The 15,020-nt window shown below is 42.2% G+C and overlaps 1 protein-coding gene across 2 annotated transcripts in view; it reads right to left on the reverse strand.

Moving 5' to 3' along the window:
• EVA1A (eva-1 homolog A, regulator of programmed cell death) overlaps positions 1 to 15,020 on the reverse strand; it is a 213,317-nt gene that overhangs the window by 145,674 nt on the left and 52,623 nt on the right. For both annotated transcript variants that reach the window (XM_052809974.1, XM_052809973.1), the window contains exon 2: positions 7,685 to 7,899. In XM_052809974.1, coding sequence (XP_052665934.1) covers positions 7,685 to 7,899 — 215 coding nt within the window. The remainder of the gene's footprint in view (positions 1 to 7,684; positions 7,900 to 15,020) is intronic.

Here is a 15,020-nt window from a genome sequence, read left to right on the forward strand (position 1 = left end):
TGAATGGATCAGAGCTGTGTGCAGTCAAATGAAGATGGGCAGAGATTTGTACTAAGAATTTTACACAAGAAGATACCAGTAATTTAAAAAAATACGATCAAGCATTTTTAGGTCAAATTCAGTCCAGGTACAGTCATTGTGGTGGAGTTACACCAACACTTATATTGGTGCACCTCCATGAGTTTTGCAATGGGAAGAAGTAAATACAACAAACAAGGCAGCATGAATTCTCCCTACAAAGCCACACAGCACAGTGCATTTATAATGGCTTCATGTCACATTTCGTTTGAATTTTGATACTCTTTTATATACCCTTGAATGTTGGTATTAGTTTAAAATGCACTGTAAACTTAGTACTTTCAAGTTACAAACTTATTTACAGGTCCTTTTTCCAATTACATGAGGATTGAGTGTTTATCTCTATTCATTCACGCAAATTACCAAAGACCATGGAGCAAGTTTTTCCAAGAATCAGCAACAGGGAAGGACAGATGACATGAGAAAGTGAAATTCATGTTCATGAGATACAGGTTACCTGCCTATGGCTTCATCAAGCAACTTTCCCAGCCTGCTCCACTAGAAAGTAATGCAGCTTTGCCCAAATTGCCGCATTCAATCTGTGCATTGCATGAACAAGAGATCAAAGGCCCTGAATCCTAACCACTGATCTATGGCAGGTTTTAGTACTCTACTAGCTATCTCTTATCACTCTCCCATGGACCTTGCAAGGCTCACAGCAGAGTCAGCAGGAAGGAACTATGCCCACATGTTTGGTGACGCACATTAACACGCCAGACTTTGAAATAAAGAGCTGAAAACCGGGCAGTTTCCTTTCATCAGCTCTGCTATGGGAGTAATAACCACCAGTAGGGCAGGCAGCAGTGGGCTGGAATGTTAAAACACAACAGCAAGATTCACCAGAGCTCCTCTGGCAGAGCCTTGTGTCCTGAATTTGGCTGGGATAGAGTTAATTTTCTTTCTAGTAGCTGGTGTATTGCTATGTTTTGGATTCAGCATGAGAATAATGTTGATTACACACTGATGTTTTCAGTTGTTGCCAACTAGTGTTTAGACTAGGTCAAGGATTTTTCAGCTTCTCATGCCCAGCCAGCAAGAAGGCTGGAGGGGCACAAGAAGTTGGGAGGGGACACAGCCAGGGCAGCTGACCCAAACTGGCCAACGGGATATTCCATACCATGTGAAGTCATGCCCAGTACATAAACTGGGGGTAGTTGGCTGGGGAAGGCAGATCGCTGCTCGGGAACTAACTGGGCATCGGTCAGCGAGTGGTGAGCAATTGTGTTGTGCATCACTTGTTTTGTAAATTCCAGTTATTTCATTATTATTATTATTGTCATATTATTATTATCATTATTAACACTATCATTATTCGTTTATTCCTTCCTGTCCTATTAAACTGTCTTCACCTCAACCCACAAGTTTTACTTTTTTTCCAGTTCTCTCCCCCATCCCACTGCGTGGGCGGCAAGTGAGCGAGCGGCTGTGTGGTGCTTAGTTGCTGGCTGGGGTTAAACCACGACACCTTGAAAGAGCCCAGAGACAGCAATTCACAAAAGCAGGAACATGCTCAGCAAATAGAAGGACCTGATAAAAGCTGCATTACAAATATCACCTAATTAACCATTACCTACATTTCCTAACAGTAGGAAACTTAATCTGTATGCAGGGTCAACTTCAAAGGGAGAGGAGGTCTAGGCTGAAGAAATACAAAAGGATGCATAACCAAAAGCCATGGGATTAAAGAAAGGGAAAGGTTAAAACACAAAGTGGAAAAAAAATCATTGAGAGCAAACCATTACACTGTCAAGCAGGGTCTTAGTGGCAATGATGGAAGCCCCATGACTTGGAAAGTTTAAATTTAGAGTAAACAAAGCATTAGGAGGCTTACACCCCAGGGAGCAGTCTTGCCTCATCAGGGAGACAGCCTGCACCGGCCACCTCTGCCTCTAGTGTCTCCTCTTCTGTGGTACATAATCACACTGCTCTGATGAGCTATTTCAGTCAAGCCAAATATTTCAAAGATACAGCAATTTAGAGACTATCTATGACCTCTGCATCAAGCAGTTCTTCTACTTGCAAATAAGTAGCTGGGGGAACTGCTTGCCAGAGAGTTATATTTCAGCCTGGGCAAGATTCATGAATGAAGCTGCACTGGTTCTGTGATTTTTAAGAGCAACTTTGGCACTGCAGTAACCTCTTCTGGACCCCGAGCTCACTGCTCACCATGCTCTGCAAAGTAATTAATGTAGTCTGACAAAGAGTTGCCAGAACTGCTCTTTAATTCACTGACATTCTGAGACTGAAACTCTCCTTGTTCAAACTGTCTGTAAACCGTGGAGATCTTCTAATACGCAGTATGACAAACAGTGGGTTCTCCTCCCAGTGGTACTGATGACCCATATTCTTCCTTTCTATCATTTTCCTCCCTCTTTACCCTCGACCATCATAATCTTATAGATGTTCAGAGTCATGAGAAAGGGCCCTTTCTCATTCCTGTTGAGGCCAGTTAATGCTGTTACATCAGTGGGACCATGCAATATCCTGTGACTAGGCATGGCAGTAGCCACTCTCCCTGGCCTACCAAGAAAGCTAGAGCAGTTGGATCATTTTCTTCTACTTTGTATTTTACTCTACCACAGCGTTAATCCAGAATACTTGGGGAAAATAAAACCCTCTTCAGAAACAGTAACACACAGACCCACCTTCCAGCCCCATCATTTTGTGATCAACAGCTGGCCCATGCTTTGAGAGTCATGCAGCTACTGGAAAGTTTATCTCATCTTTCACCAAAGAGGTCAGCTCCCCTTTGCTTTCTATCACAGAAACCTTCCTGGTAGGTGCAAATAAGAAGGGGGGGAAGAAAGGCTCAGGCAATCCTGTGGTTAGCATGCAAGGCATCTGCTCCCTTCTGTACAGATGCTGGAGCGACAGCAGGAGAGGTGGCAGCAAAGGTGTCCTATATCTCACTTAAAGGACAAAAGGAAATACCACATCAGCAGCACTAGTGATTCTCATCACCAATGCCTGGTTGTCCCGGAGAGTGTTGAAAGAGACCCAGGCCACAGGCCATGCCTACTCTCCCTCGCCAAACTAGTTAATCTTTCTGAGGAGAGGCATGACTGGGCTCCAGAGCACCTTCTAAGCACAGCTCCTTTTGGCGAAAACAAGTCACACGGTAAAACATTGCCCTCTGAAGTTAGCCTACAATGTCTTTTATAAATATCTGGGAGCAGAAACACAACGGATAAGTGCCTCTCCAGGGCTTTCTATTTTCATTCTAAACAAGCTTTGCTCCAGGGCTTTCTGTTTTCCTTCCAAATAAGCTGTGGTTTTACTTCTCTGTCAATTTACCAAAATGAGAATATTGCAGGTAATCTGCTGTAAAGTATAATCTAGTTTTCTGGTAATAAGTAATAATTTTAGGCCAACCGTTAAACATTCTTCCATAGAGACCTTGAGTGGTTTATTCCTAAAAACTAGTGACATCAGGAATACTGATCTAGGAATGAGCAGCTGCGGAAAGCTTTATAAACAAGCTACTCCAAACCTCTTCCTCTTCAGCTCAGCAGCTTCCTTCAAATATAAATGTGCCTCCATGTATTTTTGCAGGCACAAGTTGGGCATTGTGAGCTTGGCTAGGATTGACTAGGTTTATTACTAAACTTAAAGGGATTCACTTATCAGGAGGCACTTATCATTAGGCAATGCAGAACACTTAACACTCCTATTTCTCCTTTGTCCTCTGTGCCAGCATTTATTTGTTCATCTGAATAAACATACACTGCTGCTGTATCTGTTTATCAGCTTCCTCATTTCCCCAGAGGCAAGTTCTCATGAGATGTCCCCATGGCAGGGAAATGCAAATGTATGCAGTAGTGTGACAGGAGAGAGAACCACAGCTAAAGCAGATGAGGATGGTCCCCAGCAGATCTCCTTGGAATAAAAGGTGTCTCCAGATGTTCCCGTGTCACCCCCTGCTGTGCAGAAATGTAATTTAGCTTCTTCTCCATACACTTACACTAAAAAAATCAGACATTGGGCGGATTAAAAATAGGCTTGACCAACCCTATCTGGGTGACATGGGACAGAGCAAGAGAAAAACACCACTGTGAAAGCACAATGCACAGACCTAGCAAAAAGCTTCAAGCTCTCAAAATTGTTAGGTTGCATGCTCAGACCAACTGCACCTGCACAATTGCTCCAAAGGGGTAAAGGTAAGTGGGAGTTACAGGTCATCACAAAGACACCAACACACACAGGACCATGCTAACACAGCTCTGCTCTTCAGGACCCAAACTAACCTCTTTGCATGACCTTGCTTTGACAATACGGACTTTCTAGTGGACATACAACTCAGCTCTTTGCATAAATTATGCAGTGTGGGTAAACACCCTCTTACCTACTGAAAATGACATGATTTCAATATGCTTTATGACCTTTAGTATTCAAGGATTTACTTTTCTGGGTGAAAGATGAATAGATTTTGGTCCTGGCAGCTGCTCTTCCTGACCTACAAGCAAGAAAAAGGATGGTTCAGGCACCATAAAGCTCCTCCTCACAGACCTCCTCTGCCAAGGCAGGACAGTTTGCACTGCATGGGTCCCTTTTACCAGAGCCATCAAGGCTCCACGTGTTCCTCTTCTCTGTCCCCCATCCATACCTCCTGGCTGGGACAAGGACATTGCTCTCATTACTTCACAGTCAGGAATACCCTCTGCAGGACGCCACAAGGAAAGTACAGAAGAGATAATACCAGACCAGACTGTTAATTAACAGCACTAGTCCCCCAAAATTAGCTTCTATTATGAAAGGATGAGTGGGAATTTTCTACATTTTCATCTTCAAAATATCTCAAAGACACTTCATGAATACAGCACAAATCTCTCTTTCCTTCCTGCCATATATCTCATGTGACTTGTGCTAACTCTGGGCTCCCCTGTTAAACTGAGTGAAGTGGGGAGAGCGGGGGGAGCTATTTAAAAAGCAAATGTCTGGCTTTCAACACAACTTTATTTTGTTGTTCTGATCTCTCCATATTCATGTGACTTGATCTAAAAGTTAACAAGAGACCAACCACATCAAAACTGAAATCCCAGTCCGAATGTCCAAGTTCTTTGTGCGTTTGGTAATCTCCCACTGAATCTGACATTACAGTGTTAGAACAACAGAAATGTGTAGTTTGGGGTCACTGCCTTAATGTCTCGGACACGCTCTCCCAAGTGGTCTGCATTTCATTTCAAGCAAAAACAAGTGAGTAAAGCAAGGGATCCTGGCAGCCAACCACATAAGGCTGGATTAGGGTGGTTGTCTCAGTGTAATAACCCTTTCTTTTCCCTTTTTAACATAGAAACAATGTCTGAACTGGACATTTGCAAGGGAGAGAGCTTCTAAATGAGAATTAACTGTTATTCACAGGTAGTGTTTGCAAGGAACAGTATTAATAAGTGCCCCTTACACTCCCTCCAGGCCACTCTCCAGAGAAGCAGCAGGTTTATACAGTCATGGGTTTGATTAGACACAGTGATTTTATATACTTAATTTTGAAGGGTTTGGTTTGGCTGACTTTTTAAATTACTGACAATCAGAATATACACACAATTGGTTCTGCCTATAGCAGCCATATAGCTGACTTTCAAAACCACAAAAATACACACAATTTCCTTGTCTACAGCTTTCCAATTTTCCTATATACATGCATTTCCTACCAGCAAGCTGCAGGCAGCTTGCCATTCAGCTCGTGGAGTTTCTGGCTTACCCTTCAGAGAGGCCTTACCCCCTCCAGGACTGAGAAAGAAGACAAGATTCATCTCTGGCATTCGGACTCAACCTACCCTGGCCAAGCACAGCACATTGAGGTATCAAAGGCACATTCGGGGGCACCAAAGAGGCACTGCAGATCTCCTCCAAAAAGACTCAGGAACTTGCCCAAGGTCCCTCAAGAAATTTGTGGCAGAACAGAAATTTGTGTCAGCTACTTCCCTAGGACATCTGCATCCCCAAAAATGGGTGGAGTGTTCTGTTCTCAGTCATGTAACAAATGTACTGTACAAGAGATCTGCTGCAAGACTACCTACAGAGAACATAATTCTCGCTCTGATAAATAGGCGAGCTGTAATTACAAGCAGTGTAAGTGTTGGAGGCAAAGCTAATGGGTAACAGCTCTGAGGACATAAGGAGCTAAGTCAGGCAGGTAAGCATTTCTTTTAAATCCCTCCTGCACATAAAAACATGGCATGGAAAGCCAAAGGCTACATATTCCCTATTCTCAAGTTCTTCCAGATGCCTTAAGTGGGCCACTCACCCACAAGGGATGAGGCTACGCACATAGCTATCAATCCCACTGGTAAATGAAATGTTTCAAGTAAATTTTGCAGTAAATCAATAAAAGGAAGAAGGGAAGGCTAGCCTCTGCCAAAGTCTTCAGTCCATGTTCTCCCACCCTAAACAACACAACTGCCTCTTGTCTGTTGCATTACGAACTTTTGTTATCATATCTGGGAAAACCTTCCACTGATAAGGACCATGTCCTCCCATACTACAACTCAGTCATTTGTTGTGCAGTGGAAGTGTTATGAGGGCAACTGCAAATCTCTCAGCTTAAGGGTTACACTACAGGTAAACATCAACCCTGTGCAATTTCTTGAGAATTTACCACTCACATTTGGAAGCCAAAGCACTCATATCATAAAAAAATATGCTATAAATTCCTCTTAAAAACCCTGGATGCAAGAGTGAGAAGTGATGTGGGAAACTCTGGCCTTTAGCCAAATTATAAAAGAAATTATTCACTAGCCCTGTAGGTTCATTAATCCAGTTCTGCTATAAATTTTTATTACAAGTTATTATTGATTCATAGCCATAAACACAGTGGATGCTTGAGATCTTTGCCCAAAAGTTTTCACACTCGCAAATCCTGCACTTGGAAAGACTTGTGCTTACTTCAATATCCAGGAGCAGACCCCATTCATCTCAACATCAGCCAACTCATGTTTGTAATTTTAGTTGTTCCTACTGACAGTTGAGTAACACTGGCACCTTCCAAATAATCCTTTGATTTGCTGACATCACATGTGCTCTTGGGAGGATACATATAGTCAACATGCCCTACACAAATGGACAGAGCTGATTGATTAACTACTGATGCTTGGGACATTACAAGCTTAAGTGATGTATGATCACTTTCAGTGGCCTAAGAGCCAAATGAGTCAGAAGAAGTAAAGCAAAGGATTCTCTCTGGGTTTCAAGTTACCAAAGTAAAAGCCTCTTGAAACAGGATCAGTTCTGAAGTAAAAAGAATGCCACAGCAACTTCTGAATGTGTTGAAAAAGCTAACCATTGGGAAGGAAAACTATAAAAAAAAAAAAAAGATCTTTGAATGCAGTCAAACATAATGTGGTCTTGCAGTGTAATTCTGTTTCAACCACATTCCTGAACTGTTACTGACTAGAGTTGCAGCAAAATTAAGAAATTCATCAGCAAAATCTAACTCAGTCCTGTCTAAACTACAAAGATGAATTACCCACTAAGCTGTGTGAGATGTCAGTGCTCCCATGCTGGGTAGCATTGCTTAATACAGGTCTATGCAGCACCAGCACAGAAAGCTGCTGCCTGGCCAAGGAAAGATGAAGTCCAAAATTAACAGATCCGGTTTAACATGCAATACCTGAAGGGAAGTGCCAACTGAACAGGCAACATCTTCTTTAATTAAAGTTGCATAGGAGTGGGGATAGCGAGAAGGACACATCTGATGACTTGGTACAATTCGGCCATAAAAAGAAGACTGGATGCTGATGGTTGTTCTGTGAGGACACCTCAGGGAGACATATTCTCCATCGCAGGCATGATCAGTGTAATTCTTTAGTACTTGTGATATGTAACCTGCAAAAACCATGACAAAAACCATCATTAGTGAAAGGTAGTTAATATTTAGGTGATTTACAGCAGTGCAGTCTAACAAACACACAACTAACAAGCAATGAGGGATGCAGATTTTATTAGTCATCTCACACATGTGCAAAGGAGAGAGACAGTGACATGGGGGGGGGGGCTTGGTGATTTGGCCTCCAGACATGTTATGTATCCTCAGTGGAAGCAATATTCAGATACTCCAAACTCTTAGTCCAATCATACCCCTTATTTACATTGGCGTATCTGTCAAGTTTACAGGAGATGCAGCTGAGCCAGACTCATCATTTAGACCACATCTAGATACCGCATGCAATTTTTGGCCCGCTAATACAAGACAGACTTAATAAACTGGAGTGAGTTCAACAGAGGGCCACCGAGATGGTTGAGAGCTGGAGCACTTGCCCTGTAAGAAATGGCTTGTTCAGCCTGGAGAAGAGACAGCTTTGCAGGAAACTAATAGCAGCCTGCCAGTATCTACAGGGAGGTTATCAAGAAGATGGAGCCAGGCTCTTCACAATGGTGCATGGTAGGAGAATGAGAGATAACAGGCACAAGATGGAACAACAGAGTTTCAGACCAGGTATATGGAGCAACTTTTTCACTGTGAGGGCAGTCAAGCAGTGGAGCAGGTTGCCCAGAGAAGTTGTGCAGTCTACATCCTTGGAGGTTTTCAAGACCTTGCTGGATAAAGCCCTGAGCAACCTGGCCTGACCTTCTAGTTGACCCTGTTTTGAGCAGGAGGTTAGACTAGAGAACTGAAGTCCCTTCCAACCTCACTTTTCCTGTGAACTTACGATCATGGGCAAGAAAGGCCCAGACACAGAGCCACTAAGGGGAAAGTTGGGGTTACAGTTGGTTGTATGAGGTCCTATTCCATCATGACACAGCAGTCACATCTTTGATCTCCCTTCACAATACACAGTTTTAATTCTTCTGGTTGCCCTTCTGTTCTAGGCCTTTGACACAAAAGCTTTGCTTTCTCTCCAATTCTGCAAAGTTTCAATCTTTTTAGAAGGAAAACGGTATGCAGAACCAAATCTCTCCTTGTTTGTTAGAGGATGACATTATCCACAATAATAAAGTTGTTAACAAGAATAAAGCCTGGGATCAAAGCCTCATAAAAGTTACACCAAGTTAAAAGGGCTGATTACAGTCAGGTTGCCATGGCAACTGCCAAACAAATCCTGACTTTGCCACACTCATGCATGAGGAGACACCACTGTGGTGCTGATATAGAGACATCTGTGCAAGGAACTCTATAGCATGACCCGTGTCAGCATCAGCCATGGTCCCATTCCACCCTACAAACTTCCTCTCTGTAATGAGTTTGGAAGTCCCCTTCCCACTACTGGTCACCCACACAAGTCTATCAGCAGCAAACCCACAATGCCCTGTCCCTGTCTTCCTCTACCTCTTAAGAAAAGGTAGAGGAAGACAGGGACAGGGCATTGTGGGATTGCTGCTGGTAGACTCGTTTCCTAAGAGGTAGAGAGAAAAGACAAAACCATTAAGAGAAACAAGTAATCCCTGGACAAATTCCTAAAAGGGCACCTGAGGTATATCTTGGACTTGTTTTTTAAAAATGGCTGTGATTATTCTCTTGCTGGCCCATAATCACAGAACAATTTAGGCTGGTACCTCTTCAGGTCATCTAGTCCAATCTTCTGCTCAAAGCAGGGCCAGCTTAGACCAGGTTTCCCAGGGCCTTGCCCAGTTCTGAATATCTCCAAGGATGGGACCTCCACAACCTCCCTGGGCAACCTGTGCCAACGCTTAACAACTTTCTCAGTGAAAAATTTTTTCATTACATGCAATTGGAATTTCTCATGTTATGACTTTTTTTTGCTCCCTCTGGTTCTTTTATTGTACATTTCAGAGAAAAGACTGGTTCCATTTCCTCTATACCTTTAGGTAGTGTAAAACAGTAATTATACCCCGCTCTACTTATTCTTTACTTCTGCTAGATGAGCAGACCAGCTTCCTCAGTCTCTTATTATTTATCATATGTTCCAGTACCCTTGCCTTCTTGGCAGCCAAAGGGACTCTCTCCAGATCCTCAACATCTTTGCTGTACTGAGGGGCCAGCTTGGTATGCAGTTAGCCTTCATTACTGCAAGGTGCACTGTTTCCTCATGTTCATCATCCTGTCCTCCAAGACATGACAATACACACAGGGAAGCACAACTCATGTGATTTGAGAGAATTCATGTGGCTTGCTCAGAATAATTCAACATCAGCTCTAGCTGTCCTTGCAGACACATCTGTAGGGTATATTTACTCCACTAAGTTAAACACTCCTAGGGCCACTTCTCTGTCCCTAAGGCCATACCCAGCAACTTCCTCTTACTCTCCAAAATAGTGTGGCCTACATCCAGAGCTTTTACTGGGACTAGCTCTTCTTCCATACCAACACTGAAACCTAGCTTAGGAGCTGTGTGAAAGAATACTGGTCTGAACAAATTTTGAGGTGCCTAAAACAACTATAATCATTGTTCTTAGAGATAACCAACCCACGGTAATTTAGCTTCAGCATTCAAGCTGCCACTATGAGGGCTGTATTCTCTGATTTCTCTAAATTTTAGCCTGTAGCTCTTATTTAGCAGTTCTGTTGCTACAGTGCCTCAAGGTGTGTGCCAAATAGATATTTACTCAAATCAACATATTAATTTCCAAGTCCCCAGGGCAGCATTTGCTTATAAGAGAAAGGCTGAGACACAGCCCCAATAATTAGAGTAAGTGACAGGGCTGCATCAGATCAGGGAACAGCAGTGTCTAATTTAGTGCCTTTATCTCACTTGTTCAAGGAAGCGCTCTGGGGATAAAATGAACTACTGGAGTGCATCTCCTTTCCCAGTAAGTAGAATACATGCTTTGTGTGATGCTGTACACCTAGTCCTGGAGTCAGATCAGCTCTTCTCCCTCAAAAGTAAGGCAACCATACAAGATGGGCATCAGGAAAAGCAAACTACAAACAAAACCAGAATATAACACAAAACATTAAACCCCACTTTCCACACTGTTACTCCAGTGCATTAGGACTTTTCCCTGAGGCTGACCTATTAGGGAGCCAGAGAAATACAACCAAAGTGCAGTCAAGACTCTACTGGCTCCTCTGAATATTCAATTATTCTGTCAGAACAGCCATCTTAGAGCATGCCTTTCATATTACTAATTCAGGATCAGGGAAGGTTTCAACCCCTGCAATTAGTGCAGATCGCTTGTTGAAACAACTCCTCCCTCTCATCTTCCATCAGCAATCTCAAAATAGCTTGAGTTCGTTCAAGCTCAAGATATTGAAGGGATTGAATGCTTTGATGGTGACTGGCTAATAATAAATAAAGCACAATGTCTAAAACATCTGGCACTGACCACTGTCAGAGAGAAGATATTGGATTAAGCAGGGGCATGATCAGGGATAACATGATGTTCTTCAAAGAGCAAAAGTGGCTGTAGAGAATTAGTGCACTTTTTTTTTTTCCCCCTTTAAGTGTGCCAGATTTGCACTATGTTCTTTGGTAGTGCTTTTGAAAGCGTTGGCATTTTGTTACCCATTGATTCATGGTCCAGTAACCCAAAATCTGAATTGTTTTCGGCATCCTTGCTGAATTTTCAGTAGCAAGTCTCCAATGACCTTTTTTAGCACTACATGTGGTACCAGGGAGGGAACTACTGGGATGCTCTTTATCGAATGAAATGCACAAACATGTAGCCAATGGCAGGTGTTTGAGGACTTCGATGGCACTTGTATACCAAGGTAAGAACCACTTCATAAGTATACAAGGAATAGCTTACAGAACTCTCTGACTCTTTCCGGGCAAGCATGAAACAATCTCTTTTGGATGGCTGCAAGAAACTATTTTAGTTTAGTACAATGATACAGCAGATCACCAATCAGCTATTCATAGACCACAGAATATGTCAGTCAAGAAACTGAGATGATAAACATATTATCAAATTATTTTATCACTCCCCATTGAGTATATTTCTCTGCATTATTATCTGGGATATAAGCTACAGCCTTACAAGTGTCCACTCCAAACAAAGATAAGGCAGGCTGTTATTAAAGACGGCCAAAGACATTTGCCACTCCTTTTTTCACCCTCAAATTCTGGGATGTGAAATCACCATTGTCAGATCCAGGAACTGAAGGCAAGCAATTATTTGAGGAAAACATCCTAGCTGTACTGCCCCAGTCGAATCTACTCTATTTTGTCATGGTTCATCTTGGAGTGGAAGTGACATAAATTCTCATGATTTTATCAGGAAATTTTTTGGTGGTTCACTTATTAGCCTGTCTAGGGAAGACAATGTTAGAGTAGGTGGTAATTTGACCTTTTCTTTAAAAATATATATTTCATTTGAAAGCATGGTAAAAGCATAAGAGAAATCTAAAGCATTAAGCCCTCCAAAACTTTTCTAAATGCTACACATTTTGAAAATCTGGGATAAAAAAAAACAATCTTAGAATCCTTTGGGTTTAGTGCTTCTCTTTTTTTGAGGATTGTGTTGAGGACATGGAATCTTTGCTGGTGGGCATTCATACTCCCAAATTAAATCAATGTATAGAAGTGAAGTGCTAAACATCAACTCAATTCAAAAGATCAATGTCACTACCAAAGCAGGGATTTACACTCTGAAGACAGAATAAACAACCAAAAGTAGTGCATCACAAAAACGATAGATCATTTTTTCCCTCTAACAAGAAGGAAGTGTTCCTTTCAAACACCACTTGCAATTTATTTTTCCAAAGTCCAGAGTTTGACGCCTATCAGTCATCAGCAATTACTCTCCACTACTTACCAAACACAGCACTTAATGCTGACTGTAACTCTATCCCACTGTCGTGGTTTAACCCCAGCCAGCAACTAAGACCCACAGAGCCGCTCGCTCACTCCCCCCTGGTGGGATGAGGGAGAGAATCAGAAGAGTAAAAATGAGAAAACTTGTGGGTTGAGACAAAGACAGTTTAACAGGTAAAGCAAAAGCTGCACACGCAAGCAAAGCAAAACAAGGAATTCATTCCCCACTTCCCGTGGGCAGGCAGGTGTTCAGCCATCTCCAGGAAAGCAGGGCTCCATCACGCCTAACGGTGACTTGGGAAGACAAACGCCATCACTCCGAACATCCCCCCCTTCCTTCTTCTTCTCCCCCCAGCTTTATACTCTGAGCATGACCTCATATGGTCTGGGATATCCCTTGGGTCAGTCGGGGTCAGCTGTCCCAGCTGTGTCCCCTCCCAACTTCTTGTGCCCCCCCAGCCTACTTGTTGGTGGGGTGGGGTGAGGAGCAGAAAAGGCCTCGGCTCTCTGTGAGCACTGCTCAGCAGTAATGAAAACATCCCTGTGTTATCAACACTGTTTTCAGCACAAATCCAAAACAAAGCCCCATACTAGCTACAGTGAAGAAAATTAACTCTACCCCAGCCCAAACCAGCACACCCACCTAGCAACGACAGTTCCCAAGAACCATTTTCACCATTGCCTCTCCAGGGAACTGTTGCTCAGTTCTCATCCAACAGCCAGTTCTAACCCTTAACACACATGTGGACTAGAGAAAATAACAGTTTCATACAGAATATTATCATTTTACAGGTACTGTAAATCTAAACATCATCCTTTACTTACTCTCATAGAGCTACAACCCTGCCTTTTTGAAACCAAAGCAACTGATGGAGTGGTTCACAAAAGCACAGATGATGCAAGAGCTTCCATCCCATCCAGATGTAGGATAATAGTAGAGTATACAAACACTCATTCATATATCCTATTTAACCATTGTTGTCTAAAAGCAGTAAGCCCTCTTCTCCTACTTCCACTAAATACAGTTCTAGTTTTGCTTGACAAGGCACATAGCAACACACCAGCTCGCCAGTCATCAGAAGCCAAATTTCATCTTTCACCAGGAAACATCTCTGTGGGTGTATGCTGGAGGAACAATCACAATAAAACTAACTCTTTGTACAGTTTGGATATGATCTGAAACTTCTAATAAATTACAAGGAAACTCAAAAGTATTTTAACGGTTAATGAACTACTACACATAATTCAAGCCAGAGCTTCATTAATATCTGCATTGAGCTCTATCAAAGCTATAGTAATGTCTTCTTAAAATATCCCATTTTGAGCTTTTGTTGTTACAAATATAGAAGTGTATACATATTACAGAGAAAAATCAACATAATGAAAAAAGAACATTATACTTAGAAATAAGCCATTTCCCATTATCTGAAACACATGAAGTCAGTGCAATTAACTGTGTTAGTGAACAAAACATTGCCTTGTTCCTGGCTGACACAGATTCTTTTATTTTAAATCCTCTTATTTTCCAAACCTGTATTGTTTTTTCAGTATCTACTGTTATTCTTTTCTAGTTTCCTCAGCTTCCTTGCAGATGTTTTTGAAACTCTGAATGTGAAACAGAACATTCTTCCAGGAGAGACCTTAATCAGATACTTTCTGAAACTCAGACTACCCCTATACCACACTATTTTTCAGATAGGCTATGGACTTCAGAATTTCAGCTTATTCTTTATACGCAGAACACCAATACTCATAACATCTCACAGAAACAGTGCTGAGCCTGTGGAATAGAATAACATGCTATGAGGACAGGCAAACAGGGCTGAAATGTGACCCCAGGCAAGGCTTGAAGCCAGAGCAAGTAACTCAATGAATGCATTTCATACCAGGCATTACTGATAATCCTGTGGTTGCAGTAGTAAAAGCAGCGCTCTCAAATCACAGAGCAGCCTAGTACAGACAAGTAGCATTTGTTATGCTTTGTTACTAATGCTGGAGATTAAAACTTGCTATTACAAACCTTCTACAGAGAGATTTACTTTCACTTCAGCTACTCCCCAACCCTTTCACCCTTCAGATACCATACGGCACTGGAAAAACTTGAACATCTTGTAAGCATACTTAGGAAAATATTTTTATTTTAAGTCAACAGTTCCTTGCCCACTATCTGATCTTCTGTACCACAGTTGCGGCTCCAAACAGTATCCAGTGTTAACTTAGAAAAACGCCTTTGAAACAAGAGTGAATTTAGAACTGCAGCTGAGTGCCAGCATTTCAAGGCTAAACAAGGTA

This window comes from Harpia harpyja, chromosome 15, assembly GCF_026419915.1.
Source record: "Harpia harpyja isolate bHarHar1 chromosome 15, bHarHar1 primary haplotype, whole genome shotgun sequence".
NCBI classification, from domain to species: domain Eukaryota; kingdom Metazoa; phylum Chordata; class Aves; order Accipitriformes; family Accipitridae; genus Harpia; species Harpia harpyja.